Source organism: Vipera berus (genome assembly GCF_964194415.1).
Source record: "Vipera berus genome assembly, chromosome: 7".
Lineage (NCBI taxonomy): Eukaryota > Metazoa > Chordata > Lepidosauria > Squamata > Viperidae > Vipera > Vipera berus.
In genome coordinates, this window is record NC_138209.1 from 40,272,959 (window position 1) to 40,292,877 (window position 19,919).

At 35.7% G+C, this 19,919-nt stretch overlaps 1 protein-coding gene across 1 annotated transcript in view; it reads left to right on the forward strand.

The window, feature by feature from the left end:
- The window catches only part of PRDM5 (PR/SET domain 5), a gene marked incomplete at its 3' end in the record, with an annotated part of 70,362 nt that overhangs the window by 22,663 nt on the left and 27,780 nt on the right, over positions 1–19,919 (forward strand). Inside the window, exons 7-10 of the mRNA XM_081332241.1 lie at positions 4,060–4,139; positions 8,250–8,334; positions 9,986–10,143; positions 18,421–18,514. Coding sequence (XP_081188367.1) covers positions 4,060–4,139; positions 8,250–8,334; positions 9,986–10,143; positions 18,421–18,514 — 417 coding nt within the window. The remainder of the gene's footprint in view (positions 1–4,059; positions 4,140–8,249; positions 8,335–9,985; positions 10,144–18,420; positions 18,515–19,919) is intronic.

Consider the following 19,919-nt stretch of genomic DNA (forward strand, 5'->3'; position numbering starts at 1 on the left):
AAATTACAGATAGTCCTCAACTTATGATCAATTACTTAAGGACTGTTTGTATTTCTGATAGCCATGGAACAGGTACTTTATGGTCTGTAAAATACCCCCTGGCTGTCGTAAATGGTTGTGCTATAACCCTTCATGGTCATATGACTATACATTGGATGCTTGGCAACTGGTCACCTTTATGACTGGTCAAAGTGGTCTGTGGTCACATGACCATAATTTGAAATATTATTTGCCTGTTTCTACCATTTTTTGCTGGTTTCTGGCAGAAACGCCCATTTGAATGATTTCCACTTTTTTATAACAAGTTGTATTGGTTCTTCAGTTAAAATCTACATATTTAGAAAGCATCATGATGACTGGGTAATCAGAGATTCAGTAACAGAGTTTTCAATACATAATTCAGGTTACATTATCAAAACGTCCTTCTCAATTTCCATTAACATTTCATACAACCAGTTTAAACTAATAAATTTCTAGAAATAGCATGGTCAGTTGAAAAATTTGTCAATTCAATTTCATTGAAATATATCTATGTCCTGTTATTAAAGTTTACCTAATTTTAATTATATTATTCAAATTTAGCCTTTAACATCCCAAATAATATTCACAACCCAAATTTCCCTTATTTCATTACAGCAAAAACTATAGCATCTAACATGTACACAGTGGCTGAGTAGCTATGTTCTACCTAATAAACATTGTCTGTTTCACATCCTCATATATCACACGTTACTGACAGGACCACAGCCTATGTTTATCAATCTACAACTATTTATACACAACCAGATTCTGTTTTCAATTTTAGCTAATTCTTAATTCTTAAATAGAATAATCAAATGTCTTTTAACATCAAACGTGGAATCTATAAACCAAATTTCCATTATGTCATCGCACAAATTATAATGTCTAAAATAAGCCTAATAGATAAATAAACATATTCTAGTTCTATCTCATAAACATTTTCTATTTTAGACCTTGATAGATCACTGATTACTAAAAGGATAACCTTTAATGGTTCTCCAAGAACTCACTTTTAAAATCTAACTCTGGCTTTCTTTTTTGCCAATCAGGTTTCCAGACCAAGGCCTTTGAATTGCCAGATAGGTCTCCCTTCACTCCAATACATATTATTTGAATCGAAGGAGGTCATCCAGCCATCAGTGGTCCACAAAAACCAAACCATTTGTAATCATTATGTTGTTGCCGTGTTAGTTCTAGTCTCTGTATTTGCTCTAAAAACTTTATCTTCAGTTCGGTCTGGATTCCTCTTCTGTCTGGGTTCATCTGCTTTAAGTAGAGAGTCTTATCCAATTTTGTAATGAATGCTTGGCTATCCAGGCTTTCAGGAAACTGTCTTTGTTGATCTTCCACATCCTCTATGTTAGCATCAGTATCTTGCACATAGTATACTTCTAAAGTTATAGGCTCTTTTGATGGAGTCAAAAGTTGAGTATTAAGTTTTCCCATAGTTTGTTGTTGGTCCTTAAGGTTATTTGCCATAGTGATAGTTCCTTGTACTTTTAGAGTTGTCGATTGTTTGGATAGTTGTTGCTTATATTCCTCTGTCTCAATAGTAATATCTTCCAATTTTGTTATATTCTGAAGTGTAAATTCTTTAGTTGCAGTCTGGGTTTCAATTTGTGACTTAAGGTTGGCATGTAAATTATTAAATCTGGAGATAGACATCTCAGTGACTCTATAGATTGTTTCAAGTATAAGGTTATAGTCAAGCGAGGTTTGTGGCTGATCCATCTCCATTTTGTAATAATTATAAATAGTCCTTGGTGGAGGCTATTTTTCAAACAAAATTCAGTAAGAGTCCACATCCACAAGTCTAAGCCAAATTCATCTCCAGCTGTTTCAGGTTTTTATCTTAATGCCAAGGTCAGTCCAAAATGTAAGCAAGCGTGTTGGCCAATAGTATTCACTAAATATCCCCAGAGTACTTCAAATCCTTTTCAGACAGTATCTTTTTATTTATTTCTTTTTTGTCCCCTTTTTAGACTTAATAGGTAGAATAGTCCATTTCTGTAAATATGGGAACTTTGGGCCAAAAGTAGAAAGGCAGTAAGTCCAATAAATCAGTATAATTTAGTAGAAGGCTTTTTCTTTTCTCTCCCAATGTAGACAAAGGCCGCTCTTAAGGTGGGTGGGGAAAAAAACCCTTTCCTCTCTGCTCGCAGGGGGAAGCAAATTCGAGAAGCTTTGGCAGGGAAAGTAGACAATTAGAAAAACAAGAAGGCAATTCTCACCCAGTTTTCAAGTGCTTTGTTGTGCTTTTGGCTTTGACAGGAAACGTCTAAATGATGGGCCATGGGGGTGGCCGATCCTTTCTTCTTTGGTTTGGAGAGTAGTTCCAAGCCAATGGGAGGGCCACTGCCCTCCTACCGCCAACTGGAGATACCTCTCCAGGGTGACTTTCGACCCCTTTACAGGGGGCCCCCGATGAAGAAATCCAGGCGACATGAGGAGCGATTCCTTCGCGTGTCTGGCTGCACCGAAAATCCAGAACCGGAAGCCTGAATGATTTCCATTTATGACCACTGTGTTTGCTTAATAACTTCCACAAAAAATATTGTAAAATCACATCCAGTTACATGGATGCCTCAACTACCAGCAAAAGGTTGTCACAAAGAAAATGAGTGGTTGTGCAAGATGTAGAATATGACTCTTCATTTAATTAGTAATAGTTAGTTCTCTTAAAATTCTAATTAAAACACACAAAGACTTCATAACATATGTTAATAGGAAGGATGCATCCTTCACTCTACCATTAAAGTTGATTTGTGCTTTAGATTGTAAGCCGCCCTGAGTCTTTGGAGAAGGGCGGGATATAAATGGGATTAAAAAAAAAGTAGCTGCAATCTTTGAAGAGTCAAATGTTTGCTTTGAAGACTTGCCTGGATTTTATATGCATGCATGGGGCTCCACAGACAGTACTTCTGCAGGGATCACCATTTAACCCAAGCTTCTGTTGATGAATACAGAGATATGAAGGCAGCTGGGGATACTCTAAGTAGCAACATAACCTTTTCAAAGGACACAGCTGCTTTAACACTTTGAGAAGAGATGTTTTGTTCATTCTAACTTACTTGGTTTTAGCATTTTCACCATCTTTACCTGTAATACCAGTTGCTTTATGCCACACAAATTATTTAGATTATTAAAGAAATGATTATACTGTAATATTTTCAAGTTCTCGGTGTGTTTAGTTAGTGAGATTGTAACTATGTTTATAATACAGCTGAACACACTTTCTGAGTCAGTTATCATCTGGAATTTGTTACAATATATTGATGTTTATCCTGCCAATGGTGATTCAGATTTTATATAGTTATAATGCTGTCTTGAGAATCAGTTTGGTGTAGTAGTTAAGGAACCAGGAGATTGTGAGTTCTAGTCCTGCCTTAGGCACAAAGCTGGTGACAGTCACTTTCTGTCAGCCCAAGAAAGGAGGCAATGGTAAATCAGTTCTGAAAACTTTCCAAGAAAACTACAGAGACTCTGAGAATTGGAACACAATTGAATGATGATGATGATGATAATAATAATAATAATAATAATAATAATAATAATAATAATAATAATAATAATAATAATAATAATAATAATAATAATAATATAATCACTGCCTTATTAGCATGCCTTAATGCTGAAACCCATAAGACTAAATCGAGTAACTTTTGAACTTGCACTTTATTCTTTCCTTTATGCAAATATTTTATGATATTCCTTGAAAACAATAATTCCTATGTGTAATTTTATGTATGCATACTTTTGCATTCATGGAAATATTTCTTGTTCTACACAGATACTATATTGGGTTGCTTTGTTCAGAGAAATGAAACTCTTCTTGGTCTACATTTCATAGGCAAAATCTTTGGAGGACACCTACAGAGTCTGTCTTGTAACTTAATATGTTAGAGATGGAGTAAGAGTGTAAAATTCTTGTACCCATTAAATGACCTGTGAAAAATGGTGCAGGCATTGAAAACATTTAGCCCTGTCCTTTGTACTTCTTTATTAAATCTGTTGGTGGTATTTTTGTTTCTGTTTTAGGAAACTCTAGGAAGAGGCTGATGTGCTCAGTGTGTAATAAGAGGTGCTCTTCAGCAGCAAATCTTCAAGAGCATCGAAAGGTCAGTTGAATGAGGGTTGACCCCCAGTAGTTTCAACTTTTCTAGGGTAGAGGCCAGAGAGATCAGTCCCTTGAGAGCTGCTAAAACACAAATTGTCCAGGTTTTTTTTTCCATCTGACAAACACAGTAGTCTGAAACCGAAGTATTTATTTTCATTGCCATGTTAAATCAAAGTTAAAGCAAAACACTATTGTGTATTTCTTTCCTGTCCTAGAGATAGCAAGTTAGCCTTAGGTATATATTACATTTTACTGTATAGTCTGAATGCTTAAAATTATGAATAGATGCTAAATCCATGAGAATAATTTAATAGCCGCTTAAATCAAATGATTTTTCTTTTAACAAAAGCGTCTCTTGTACTATTTGTTTTACTAAATATTATCAGCATTGTTAGTTATACACTTTAGTGCATTTATCCTGCACTAAAATATTTATATTAATTTTTTATGAACATGATTTGAAAGAATCAATTATATATTAACAATATTTGAAAGAAGAAGACAAATTATAGATCTTAACGAAAAGAAGTATCTGTTTCATCACTGTCAATGATAGAGAGACATAAAGCATGCAGGATAAAATATCTGTTATAGTGGCTGACATTTCATTAGATGTTATCCACACCAAACTACAGCTCTTAAGAGTACTGGCAGTCCTTTCTTCATGATTTCACACACTTGTGTCAGTTTTGTTACCCATGAACTTTTAAACTGGATATATCATAGACTAGATCTGTCATCTCAGATATGTAAACCCATGTTCTAGCTCAAAACCAGCTGTTCTGTCCCACGTGAGTCCTTGTTATGCTCATAAGGAGAAACCCCTCTTCCAATCAAGCAGGCAGAAACCTCAGGAAAAACCAAAACCCCTTTTATTATTCACAGACCTGAGTCAATGTCCAAGGCAAACAAACACAGTTCACAGAAACTTGATCCTCAACATGAACGGTTGCCTTTGGCAACCAGCATCTCCCATACCTTCCCTTTTATTATGCAGCCAAGGCCTTCTCCTTTGCCTTCTCCTTTGCCCTTAGAGCTGCCCCATTGCATTCCTCTGTCCTGCTCTCTTTTCTTGCCGGCATTGTTGCGCATCCTGGATATTTCCCAGCTGTGAGTCATCACTGTCCAACTCAGACTCTCAGCACAGCTGAGTGCGAGTAGAGGGGCCAAGTTCCTCATCAGACTGTTAGTCTTGGAGCTCCTCAGAGCCTTCCTCTGACTCCGATGTCACTCCAGGCCCCTCCTCCTCCTCTGATTCCTCAGACTCAGCTGCTGGATCCACGGGCTGGTGAAGAATCATAACACCAGCATCCGGCACAATGAGCATGCATAGTCAGTTCACAGCAGCAGCCTTCTCACCCTGGTAAACAAACCGGCATGAGCACCTGGCATGACAACAAGGCAAGGGAAGTGAAGGCAGGTTTTAAATTCCCTGCTGTTTCTCAGCGCCGATCAGCTGTTTGATGGAGTGCCGAACAGCTGGAAGTTTGGCCGGCCGCTATTATTGAGCAGGACAGCCTCATAGCTGCATTCTACAGGGTCCCCGACTAGCATACAGGTATGAGAGAAGGAAAGTGCTGTCACTGCCATCCATGCTGCTGGCCCCATCCACTGCCTCTGGATGCTGCCATCCGATGATCTTGCCCCCTCCCCCCTCCCGTTAGTGGCGAGCCTACAGGGGCTTGAAACCTGCACCAGGCAGCATGGCAGCGGCATGTAAAGAACCCACACAGGCATGCCCTGGGCTGCAGAGGTTACCATTATTTTTTTGTGTATAAGATGCTGCACTTGTATAAGACGCACCTGATTTTTGAACAGAGTGTTTGCAGGAAAAAATAGCATCATACATGGAAAAATATGGCATTATATAAAGAAATATGTTTATTTCCAGTGCAAATAGAAGTTTACTGTAGGCTATGTCCACAGTGTCCATAGGCATGAATGTAATCTAAATAAATTCAATGGTGAAAAAAGTAAGGTTCTACACTTAGGCAGGAAAAATCAAATGCATAGGTATAGTATAGGTGGTACCTTGCTCAATAGTAGTAACTGTGAGAGGGATCTCGGAGTCTTAGTAGACAATCACTTCAATATGAGCCAGCAGTTTGCTGCAGCTGCCAAAAAAGCCAACACAGTGCTAGGCTGCATTAACAGAGGGATAGAATCAAGATCAAGTGAAGTACTAATACCACTTTACAATGCTTTGGTAAGGCCACACCTGGAATACTGCATCCAGTTTTGGTCACCACGATGTAAAAAAGATGTCGAGACTCTAGAAAGGATACAGAGAAGAGCAACAAAGATGATTAGGGGGCTGGAGGCTAAAACATATAGGGAACGGTTGCTGGAATTGGGTATGTGTAGTTTAATGAAGAGAAGGGTGAGGGGTGACATGATAGCAGTGTTCCAGTATCTCAGGGGCTACCACAAAGAAGAGGGAGTCAAGCTATTCTCCAAAGCACCTGAAAGCAGGACAAGAAGCAACGGATGGAAACTAGTCAAGGAGAGAAGCAACCTAGAACTAAGGAGAAACTTCCTGACAGTTAGAACAATTAACCAGTGGAACAACCTGCCTCCAGAGGTGGTGAATGCTCCAACACTGGAGGTTTTTAAGAAGAGACTGGACAGCCATTTGCCTGAAATGGTATAAGGTTTCCTGCCTGAGCAGGAGGTTGGACTAGATGACCTCCAAGGTCCCTTCCAACTTTATTATTATTATTATTATTATTATTATTATTATTATTATTATTATTATTATTATTATTATTATTATTATTATTATTCTTTTATAAAAAGCTTTCTCCTTCATGAAATCTAAGCAACTTCATTTCAAGACAAAATATTGTGCCACATTCCATAACAATAAGAAGCAATTTTTTTCACACATGTTGAAGTACAAAGCTAATTCTATCATAAACTCCAAGTCTAGCCAAGTATTTAGAACTGTCTTTAAAGATCAGATCACAGTGCTTGAATTCGATAATCTTTTTTAGAGGCTTATAGTATTAGAAAAAACTTATCAGCAAGTTTATGGACTATATGTCAACATTCACCACAAAGGAGCCTGACTGAGAAATAACATTTCTATGGTTCATTTACTCCTTTCTTTCCCTTTAAAATATTATTTTCTATTGTTTTATTTCCAAATCAGAAAATGTTTTTTGGTTAAGTCTCATATCATGCTTGTGTGTATGCTACGTATACGCCTCAATAGTTGGCAGTTGACTGAAGCTGAGCAGGTTTATACTTGGTAGTACTTATATGTGGAGAAAAAAAAATCCCCAAAAGGTAGCAGGGTGATATATATATTCAAGAGGACATCAGGACTCAAGATCACTTCTTGACTTTATACAGATAAGGAATCCCTTTGTGTTTATCAAATTAGTTGGATAGGACAAAACCAGATGTGACAAATATAAGCTTACACCGTGTTGAAAACAAGTGATCTTATTGAAAAAGCATAAGGAAAGAGACATCCGATCCTCTTTGGGGTCTGATTATTTCAGGCAGCTTTCTTCATTCAGGACTAATTTTCAAGACTAAAGTTGGGAAGAAAGTCAGGTATAGCGAAAGAAAGAAAGAAAGAAAGAAAGAAAGAAAGAAAGAAAGAAAGAAAGAAAGAAAGAAAGAAAGAAAGAAAGAAAGAGCCACTTAACTAAGCTTCCTCTAAAAGTAAAACCACTATTTCTACAGTTTTGTATATGTAAATAGAGTATACATAGGAACTATAGGTCTATCTGTTTTGCTTCTTCTAAATAATCAGTTATGATACAGGATATCAGGATCACATTCAGTTTTGTGACAGGATATTGAGTGGTAATTTGGTAGAATGTTCATACAAGGCATAGAAACTCATAAACTCATAATCATTTCATTATTAGGGTGTTAAAGTGAATAGCCCTCAGACTCAGCGAAAGGAGAAAATAATTATTTTCTGCAACATTTTTCCAGTTGATCAGGCTCTCCAGTTAATTTATTGTAAATTGCATTTATTTGTTGTTTAAATTAGGATTTGTTTTTATAATTTTGAAAAGCAGATTACTTATAATATAAATGATGAAGATTATATATGTGCAACGTACTAAATTAATATTAAATATTCATATTGCAGGTTCATGAAATAGTGGAGTGTCAAGAATGTGACAAGAAATTTATTTCAGCTAATCAGCTAAAACGTCATATGATAACTCACTCAGGTAAAAGACTTCTTCTCTGTCAAATAAAATACCTCAGATTATTAAAAATAGTTTTTACATTAGCGTTTTTAAAATGCTAATGAACAAATACATCATAGTGCCATTACAGTCTTTCCTGGCATAACAGATTTCAGATATACACTACAACATATACACTATAGCTGTCAGAATTCCTTTGGCCACACTATTGAAAAATTCTTGAAATGTCATCAAATAACTTCTTTTTTGGGATGCGATTATTTTGATAAAAATGCCTTGTATTTCTAAACAGTACATTTTCACACTTCTTTTGAAAGAGTATACTTTGAGCAGATAGCTACCTAAAATGATTGATATCCAGAGACAGGTTTTAATGGCTTTATGAGTTTAAGGCTACATAGATCACCGCAGATGGGGACTGCAGCCAAGAAATTAAAAGACACTTGCTCCTGGGGAGAAAAGCCATGGCAACTAACTAACTATAGCACACTAAAAAGCAGAGACATCACTCTGCCAATAAAAATATAGTCAAGGCTATGGTCTTCCCAGTTGCAATATATGGCTGTGAAAGTTGGACCATAAGAAAGACTAAGTGCCAAAGAATTGAGGCCTTTGAACTATGGTGCTGGCATTCAAACCGATCAGTCCTAGAGGAGATTAACCCTGACTGCCCTTTAGAAGGCCAGATCCTGAAGTTGAAACACAAATACTTGGGCCACCTAATGAGAAGGAAGAACTCACTGGAGAAGAGCCTAATGCTGGGAAAGATTGAGGGCAATAGAAGAAGGGGACGACAGAGAATGAGGTGGCTGGATGGAGTCACTGAAGCAGTAGGCGTGAGCTTAAATGGACTCCAGAAGATGATAGAGGACTGGAAGACCTGGAGGAATGTTGTCCATGTTATTACCCTATTAGTATCATTGCATACAAGTGATGCAGAGATGAACCTTTAATGACAGCTATTTTTGTGGACTACCGGGCACAGAAGGCAAAATGTTTCTGTTTTCCTTAAATCAAACCATATCTTCCATAGGCAGTAGAAATTCAATTATGTTGTTTCCTTTACCCCCAATTCTTTTAAAACAATTTCCAGCGTTGCAAAATAGTTTTATTGTTATCTGCTATCTTCATCTCACAGCTTCTGGTTGATTGGTTTAAACAAAGAAGCAAAATGAATTTCAGAGACTTTTAGATGTTTATTGAGGTTATGGATTAGAATGGGATAGCAGTAAGAGTTCAGCTAACAACTAAAAGCTGAAGACTTAAACATATCAACTGAATTTTAATAGAAATGAATATGCTACCATATGTGTATTACTAATTAAGTTTTAAAATGTTTAAATTATTATGCCCTCTTTCTCATTGTTAATCTGGCAACAAGCTTTGCCTCTTTGAAGTCATTTTCTTTTGATTTAAGCTAATTAATCAGAGTTTAGTTTTTGCTGTGATTGTTGCAAAGAACGTGCCAATTTCTCAAGATGCGCTGTGGCTTATATTTTGGGAAGCGACTTAACTGTATAATGTAAAGAGCATAAGATGTCTTTCTAATTGGTTTAATCTTAATTGGGTTGACTTCATTGCAGACATCTCTGAGGAGATGAATGTTTCTGCCTTTCATCTTCTAGCCCAGTATAAACAAGAGCTTAAATGTCCCCCCACTCATTTTCTACAGAAAAACGCCCTTACACCTGCGAGGTTTGCAATAAGTCCTTCAAACGACTTGATCAAGTGACTGCACACAAAATAATACACAATGAAGATAAACCCTATAAATGCAAGCTTTGTGGAAAGGGATTTGCCCACAGAAATGTTTACAAGAATCATAAGAAGGTAAAAACAACCCCAAACATTCTGCTGTTGTTGTTTACAGCTCTGCTAGGCTTAGATTTGCAGCTATCGCTCATTAACATTGATGGATCAGTACGCTTTGGCATGCTTAGAAAGCTTTAAATCTTGCAAAATATTGTTACGTACATTAACTTACAGATCTAGCAGTTTCCTGGTTATTGTTTGGTGTTTCTTTAATTGACTAGGAAATTTTATAGAAGGAAAGAAAGAAAGAAAGAAAGAAAGAAAGAAAGAAAGAAAGAAAGAAAGAAAGAAAGAAAGAAAGAGGAAGGGAAGAAGGAAGGAAGGGAGGGAGGGAGGGAGGGAGGGAGGAAGGAAGGAAGGAAGGAAGGAAGGAAGGAAGGAAGGAAGGAAGGAAGGAAGGGGAAAAATTGTAGTCATTTTATATCATTATGACTACTGGGAGAAATATTACAATTTGTACTGTGTTCCAGTTAAAAGAAGGAACTGTGCTGTAAAAATATAGAGGAATTTCACTTTTTAGTCTACATAGAGACCCCCAGCTGTGTGATTTAAGCGACAATCTGCCTACCCTAATTTAGATAATGCCTGTCATTACTTTTGACCCTGGGTCACAGTTTTAATGGGCTGGCTGCACCCTTGACTGCTGTTGCTTCTACAGAATGGTAAGACTGTTGAGAAAGAGAGAAAGAATTTCCTGCTTAGCATTTGGGATCCTTTGCTCTTTCTCTCCCCTCTCCCCATGCCGCCAACACTTTGATGAAACAGATATACCAGATAAACCTAGGCATACTTTTCACAGTTTGGCTCATATTATATGTCATCTGGGAATTTGGCACTGAATCTTTGCACCATCTTTTGTGTTTTCAGCCATAAATCATATGAAAATAATAATCAAAATATTTTTTGCATGGTGAAACAATTGTAACTGTTCTTTCTAAGGCAAACAAAATACACAAGTTCAGGTGAAAGACAACTAGCATACATGCCTATCACAATCTAACTTAAATATATAAAACCTTTTTTTAAAAAAATAACTTGAAAGTGTTTGTTTGTAGGGAAAAGCATCCAAAATATACTCGCTTTTATTTTGTTTTTCAAAAAATTCAACTGTTATATCCTAAATTGAGGACATAGATAAAAAATATTGATTAAAATGAGATGGAATAGGAAGAGAATTGAATATAAGGTTTACAGATAAGGTTTATAGATAATTTTGAGAGATTTGCAATAATTTGTGGAAATGTATTTTCAGGTTTGAATTGTCAGCTGTTGACAACAGAGCTGTTGACCTCTGTTGAGATTCTGATCACCTGAGATTGAAGTTTGTAACATTACTATATCTTATAGATTATAGATGAACAGCTTTCCATTTATATATCAGTAAAGGAGGCAGGTGATAAGGGAAAGGTAGGAAATGGGAGAAAAGCACATGCATCTTCATTATAGCTTGAATCTGCAGGCCAAAGGTGACAGGACTGATCTCCTTTGAGTTGATTCAATAATCTTCCCTTCAGCTTTTTAAACAATCACATAGAGGAAATGCTATTTGGAGTTTCTTGATAAAATGAAAGATCTCTGGAATGGAAAGTACAATAAAACATTAGACAACAGGCATGGATGTTAGTGATATGATGCATATATGGAATCTGGGTGGCAGAATAGGTAAAGGAAGATAAAAAATATGTTTAGTATTGAAATCCCACTTGAATAGGATCCCTTTTTCAGAAAATAAGTAAGGGACTCTGTATGTGCTATAAATTCAGGAGAGAAGTGGTATCAGAAATGTGGAAATTCCAGAAAGTTTTCCATATATTTGATAGTTTGGGTGGATGAAGATACCAAACTATAATTGTATCCACCATGAATGGTTGCATCTAGATATCTTTAGAAGCAATAGAGTAGCTCAAATAATCAGACAGGCAGGTCAAAGGTCCATTTCTCCATCTTATCATACATTGGTTCTCACCAGTTCAGATGATTGTCCAAAATACATGACAGATTTGATGTAAACATCTCATGAGTACTGATGACATATTCAAAAAACTATAGAACATGATTAGGTATTTAAACTTTAAACTGTGTCATAGATGGTTTGTGTTTCACATGAACAAGATAGAAACTATCTAACTCAGCACAGTTATAGGATTAATGGGAAAAGAAGGTTATCCTAAGCAGCATCATAAACCTCTTCTTTCTTAGACAGATCAACCTATACAACATATTAGGCAGATGGCAGGAAAAATGTCTTTCTGAGATGAAAGGAATAGCTATGTCAGGCCTTGGAAGCAATAGGTTTTGCATGCTAGGTAGTCAATCTCAGTGAATATATGGATTATGAGCCTGAAGCAGTCTATCCCAATACTGTAGGAAAATTCAAAAGGAAAGCCAGTTGCCGATTTTAACTAAGGCATCCTACCTAGATGTTCCAAATGATGGAATTTATAAACAGAGTTGAGAAAGAATTCAAAGTACTTCAGCGGTGGAACTTTCTGTTCAACGTTCTACTTCAGGCATCACAGGTTGAAATAGATCTGGTTTAAGTTTCAATTAAACCAGGGATGGGCAGTCTTAACATTTGTTTTTCCTTTTTGTGCTAAGTAATGAAAACCGATTTGGTGATGAATAATGGATAGACTGTAGCACATAGGAATGTTTATGAGAGAGTTCCCAGTTTTTTGGGGTGTGTGTGTGTGAAACTCCTTTCCTCTTCTGCCCTGTTTTGTTAATAATACTATTTGGGGGTTAACACTACATTTAGTGTGTCCCCTGCCTTATAACAGTGGGAAACAGCACCACTGATTTGTAGCAATCATGTCACTGTACTTAATTAACACAAATTGAGGCCACAGACACAAAAAGGAACTTGCACTGCATGTGTTCCTGAGGCCTTAGATTGCCTATTCTTGTAGCGAAAGCATTGACAAGCAAACTCAGTTTATTTCTGGTGTGAAAAGTCAAGCTGTGAATTGAGGTGTATATCATTCAGATAAGAAGAAAAATACCTTGTTACTAGATAAGGCTATGGATCATTCTCTGCTTAATTTTTCAATACCTTAGCATGACTCTATTTTTTTAAAAAAAATAACTCATGAATTTAATTCAAAGATATTTAATGTTCAATATTAAATAAGGGTACCTAGAATCTAGTAGGGGACTTGTAGAGGGTGTTCTATTCCACTTTTCCAACAAAAATTCTCTGAGGAATCAGTGTTTTGATGGTCTTAAACCCAAATCTGAATCCAGACTAAAATAAGTTTATAAATACCAAATATGATTGATCTTTCTTAAGCATGAAATGCTGGCAAGCTGAGAAAACAAGAACCATTTAGAATTTTGGAAAAATGTTTATTGCTAGTAGATTGATTGATTGATTGATCAATTGATTATTCCAATATATATATATATGGATGTCCATTTCATAGAACATGACTCTAGATGTCATACAACAATCTGATAAAACAATAAAATAAATAAAATAATCATTACTTAAAGCCATTATATAATCATTAAGGGTCATCTAAAACTATAAAAGTAGAACCAAAACAGGAAAAGAGAATAATGGACACAGAGATGTAAATAATAATGGAGCCACCACGAGTTTACCCAGCTCCTGAAGTCCCCAGGCCTGCTGACATAAACAGTTGTTGAAGGATGTTCAAAAGTTCAGGAGCGATGAGACTGACTTCACCCCTGGAGGGGAGATGATTCCACAGTGCTCCAGAAAAGGCTTGCTGCCTAGGGCCTACCAAATGTAGCTCTCTAGAGAATGTCACAGAATCTTGAAAGCTTCTCAGAGTAATTTTCTTGCACATTTTATACCAAAGTTGGTCTGTTATAATATGTCCTATGGAAGGAATTGTGGTACAGTATGCCCTTGTTTACTACATTGATCCAGAAACATACAGTGAAACAAAGGAGTACTGTATTAGAAAATTTTTAAAATAACACAGAATGTTAGAAAGATAGAGAATGGTTGGCCCACAAACTTTTGATTCTAGCCGCAACGTAGATATGCAGACCCCATCATTATTGCCAAGGGGCTATAGTTCTTATTTTATTGATTTGAAACTTACATAACAACTCAACTTTATGGGAATAGTAATTGTCCAGGTTGTGTGTTGCTGCTGTGAAAGACCTATATATATTTTGGCAGTCACATAGAATGAGAACCTTTTTAAACATTATTCAATTTTTTACTGGCTTGCAATATAGAGGCTGTTGCATCTAAATTGCCTCAGTCTTTCTGTTATTTTTATACTGCTTAGATCAGTAAAAATGCAGGCAAAATCTGTTAAATGGTAAAGAAAAGGGAATATTGGCAACTAAGCAGACTAAATAAATACATAAATAAACAGAATAAACTAAGGCTTTGTTTACCTAATCAGAAAAGAGATGGTTTGTTTGAAGGTTGATACAGCTAAATTAACAGGTTTGTAGGCAAAGAAGATATCCAAACCTTTATATTCAGTTTTGAAATTTATGTTTTCTTGCGCATATTTCACCAAACTATATCCTAGGTAATATTTGTGTTACTATTTCAATCATTTCTTGACATGAGAGTCAAATCAGAGATTCCTAATCAGCTGGATGAATGTTCTGTACTTAGCGTTATGCTAAATAAGCAATATTTTTTTAAAAAATTCAGAAGCTGTTTAAGGAGTTCCAAACCTAGGATAGCCACTCACCTAAGTAAAATCCTAAGTGTTTTATTAAATGGGGGGAAATTTTCACTCATGCATGTGCCATTTGTACAGCCCTAGAGACTGAACCCTTATATTTATCCACAGAACAGGTACAGCACAATCAGCAGCAGTGCAAGCTTCCCCACAGCAAAGTCTCATCCAAATGTCTCAGCCCTGTTCTGGAGGATACACCAGTTGAGGTGAGAAGGTAGCTCAGTCTCTTTCTGTTGAGAAATTATTTGGCTTTTCTTAGTAGCAACCCTATGATTGAATCAGATTTTGTGTAAAAGCATTCCAAGCTTCTTTACAAACTGCTTCCAGAAGAAGTCTAACATCACTATTGACATAATGTTTGCTTATGTAATTGAGGGACAGCTTGGAAACATAGCACAATGCACGTTCTGCATCAGAAGTTTCCAAGTCACTTTCCAAACATTAGCAGAAAATATCAGCTGAAAGGAATGGGGTACCTGCTTTTGCTGGTCTCCTGATTCAGTCCAGAAGGCTGAGAAAAACTATAAATCTCATGGTTCTTCTCAGAAATTATGATACTTACATTGCAAATGGGCTGTGAGAATTAGGGCTGATTCCTGACTGGCTGTAAATTAAGAATTACATGCTTTCTTTAAAAAAAATGAGCAGAAGATCTGCCCTTTCCTCCTCCTCCCCCCCTTCTGGAGAAACTGAGGAAGTTTTAAAAATTAAAACAATATCTTCTGGTCCGGGCAGTCTCCACATATGTTAATACAGTGCTCAGAATCCTTATCAATGGCCATGCTTGTTGGGGAACAGAGTAGAAAGAACGCAAAAGTACTAGAGTTTTGAATATAGAAGTGGAGTTGTGGACATAGAAGGAAAACACAGTAACAAAGATACTTGAGAAAGTGCATCCATGTGTATGTTTCCTAGAGTTTTTTTCAGCCTAAACAGAGAGTATTATTTGCAGTTGAGGGCAGGTGGCAAGGTCTTGTCTGCTTCTAAAACTGGGTCCTCAATCTATTTTAGATAAGGGGCACAACTGACATTTTAATGGCACATTAATTATTGGAGGGAAGTTGTTCATTCTCAAAATGATTATGAAGAAGGGTGAGCTAATCATATATATCCTATCTAAAGGTAAATAAGAGTGTTTTCCCACCACATCGCCAGTCCTCTTATAATAACCAAATCAACTCCCACCTTACTGCTATTGGTGGATCTTTTTCTTTTCCCAGTACTGGTAATTTTCAAAGCCCTGGATTGCACCTATTTTTTATTCTCTAAAAATTCCCATAAGCCTATGAAGAATTCATAAATGTTCTTGGAAATAATATTGACACTGAAGCGTAAAAAAGCAGCATTGGTATTTAAAAGGTGCAGGGTGGGACAAGAGCCTGGAAGATGTTCATAATATTCACTGGCACCTTCCCAATATTGTACTTGGCTTTGCTTTGTTATGCCTCTTCTTTTTCGTCTTCACCTCAATGTCTATGAAGAAAAAAACTCCTTTTATTTGTCTGTTTTCTTGTCTGTTGCTGTTATTGCAGAGCTTCCAAAACCCACACATGTTCTCCCCCAGGTGTTTCATGGTTGATCTTTATAAGCCATTGTCTTATGTTAACATGGAGAAGTCTCAAATAAGAGGGCACAAGTGCCTGAAATTTTCTCAGCAACCTGCTCTTCTATTGTGGAGCTTCCACATTCACTCAAATCTAAATGTTTGTTCAGTATATATTTACAATCTGTGTTCCTGAAACTAGTCTGGATGAATCTTAAATGACAATAGGAAGGTATGAGGGGTGAAATGATCTGCCAGAGCTGCATTTAAAAGACCTTCCAATCTATTCATTAAGAATGTCATGGCCATTCCAATTCTGGAACACTAAAAGCAACATTAGACTTTTACTTAAGTATGAAGAGAGCAATTGTGATTCATTTCTTGATGCAGTTCAAGTGTTGATCCTTCTGTAATGTATTAGGAATCCTGTAGTCATATTTGGAGACTCTTGCAATCTTCTCAATATTTGTATGAATATGACTCATTGAGATTCAAGACATGGCAGTTTCAGTCTTTATGTTACAAAAATCTGTCTCTAGAGAGATTTTATTTGGTTCCATCCCTCTTAAGCTTCAGCTGAGTTGGTAAGCATTATTGCATCATCACGTTTTAAAGAATTTTTTTGAAAGGGTGTTGCCTATAAACTTATTCACTAATAATAGAGACCATATTTGCCCAGTTTCCATCTAGTCAACTTGTCTCTGAAATCTGCTACATAGGCTTGAAGAATCCAGTAGAAAAATAGAAAACTTTGTTTATTTCTGTTATTTATTACTAGGTGTCATAGTAGATAAAATCCTTTGGAATTTCTTCTACTTATGATTTCATAAACTTAAGGAAGAGGAGCCATGGGGGTGGGGTGGTTAGAATCCAACATTGCAGGCTAACTCTGCCCACATCCAGGAGTTCAATCCTGATTGGCTCATGGTTGATTCAGCCTTCCATCCTTCTGAGGTTGGTAAAATGAGACCCAGATTGTTGGTGGCAAGATGTTAACATTTGTAAACCGCTGAGAAGTAAAGCACTATGGAGTAGTATATAAGTCTAAGTGCTATTGCTATTGGCTATTGCTATTTTAATGTAATTAAGCTTTAGCAGCTTGGTATTATTAAACTCTGTTTTCTTTTATTTACCCGGACCAGACAAGTGGGACTTATTTTTCTTATTTTAGCTATACATAAATAGGGTCTTGTAGATACATCTATAAGAATGAATCAAATAGGGAAAAGCTTTTAATAGCATCTCACAGTTCTTTCTTTCTTTTTCTTTTTCTTTCTTTTTTCATCTTTAACTTTACTTTTCAATATAAGAATTCAGTATATACTAACTGCACATAGCCTTGTGATAACATGGTTCCCATAACTTTTAAATTCTTTAATGTTAAAGTATTCTGTTAATACATTGAATGTTTAAAAAAATAGGAAAGGGGCTTTTGTGACATTCACATTTATCATACACTTTAAAAGTAGCAGATGGGAATCCATTCAGCCAAACATTCCCATTTTAGTTCCAAATAACTTTGGATTTGTGAGATTAGAATTTCATCCTAAATTATTCTATATTTTAGAAAGCAGGTTAAACTATTAACTAAAAATTAATAAGGGATTGTTTTATGTGAATATCTATAATATTTAGAGGACCTTTGAGGCTTGGCATCTTATGAAACACCAAACAAAGCCTATAGTGAAGTTTATGGCCTTTTAATGCATTCCTGTGTATATTTTATTTATATGTATTTATTAGATTTATCTGCTCAAATTATTAACTTTTCATTTTTTAAGCATGAGGAATTAAATCTTTTGTTTTTGTTTGATCAAATGAAACACTATCTTTTTTTCACTGCAGTCATCAAGCTTAGCCATAGTTATATATTTTTTTATTTTATTTTAATTCCATTTATATCCCGCCCTTCTCCGAAGACTCAGGGCGGCTTACAAGCTTAGCAGTAGCCTTCATTCTATGTATATGCCTGCTTATTAGGGCTTTCACACACACCCCAAGCGGCATTATTACAAAGTCAGCTTAATTGCCCCCAACAATCTGGGTCCTGAGTGAAAATATGTTCTTTATCTACAGACACATTCTGAAGAAAGACCATTTCAGTGTGAGGAATGTAAAGCTCTATTCCGAACACCGTTCTCTCTACAAAGACATCTTCTGATTCATAATAGTAAGTAGAAATATAGATGATAAAGCGGTTCATAGATCATCAAAATCTCAGTACTTGCGAGAATAATGCATTCTTAATTTTCTGATCTAACAAAACATCCTTATCAGATTAGAATTTTATATTTTATATAAAATGTGTACACATTTTATACGTATATATTCACATACATCCACGCAGATTTGCACCCATGGACAGGCTAAACAAAATTTAAATAGTAAAATTCAATTAATATGAAATCTGCATTTTGTTTGTAAGTTAAGGATTCATTTCATCTGTTTGGTTGAATAGAAAAATGGTCTTTAATAATGAATATAATATGGACAATGGATATAATTATGTTCAGGAGGTTGTGCAACACATGTAATGTTCAAGGTTTTTAATGTTTAATGTTCTAATTATTTTATATTGATTTTTAATGATGCTATAAAGTGTCCAGAGTCACCTAACAGTGAGCTTGGTGACATATAAATTTAATTAATTAAACAAATAAAATAGGACAAGCTTCAGAGATTATTAATATTTTTTTTAGTGCTCAAAATTATCTAGCCTGAATAGTCAGCTCCTTGGCTATTTAACTAGAATGATAAGGTTTGTTCCTTTAAAGTTTCTCTCAATAAACACATTGATAGGTTGTACACTTGAAAATAAGTTGTCCATGTAAAATAATACCTGTTCTGACCAAATTATGTAGAACCTTTCAACAAATGAATTGTGGTCTTCCTTTACTATAAATTATTTGTAGTTGCTCGCATAGGTTTTTAAAAACCTGGAATTAATATAATGAATGGTGATGCACACACACACATACAAAGACACAAATTTTGTTGCAAAGAAAATAATGTTTATGATGAAAATATTGCATAATATTGCATAATATAGTACATTTAAGTATATTTTTATTGACAAATATCTGATTATATTTCTCCACTATAAAATTCATTACAGGCAGTAAGGTTCTATTGATAATTACTTGGTGGTTGTTTCTCTAGTTCCAAGACATTATACAGATAGTCCTTAACTTACGACCATAACTGAGCCTAGAATTACAGTCATAAGTCATTTCAAATGCATAAACCCAAGTTCAAAGATCAGCTTGTGGCAATAAAAAAATATCCCTCAACAACACAAGGCATTCAAACATTGGTTCATAGAGTAATAGCTCTGCAGTGATAATTTTTAGCAATGGAAGCTGCAATGGAAGACAAGAACCCATATTGCATAATAATCACCAGCACTTTTGTCTCTTAAGTCTACCATTACTCTGTGGCCTAATGTGATTGGGGGGAAAATATCTTTCAATAAATACAGTACATTCAAATTTCTATTTACCCAAGATAGAAGAGATTGGCTTCTTTCAGCCTAGTGAGCAGAATTTATTGATTTATTTATAATGTTCAATAGATAA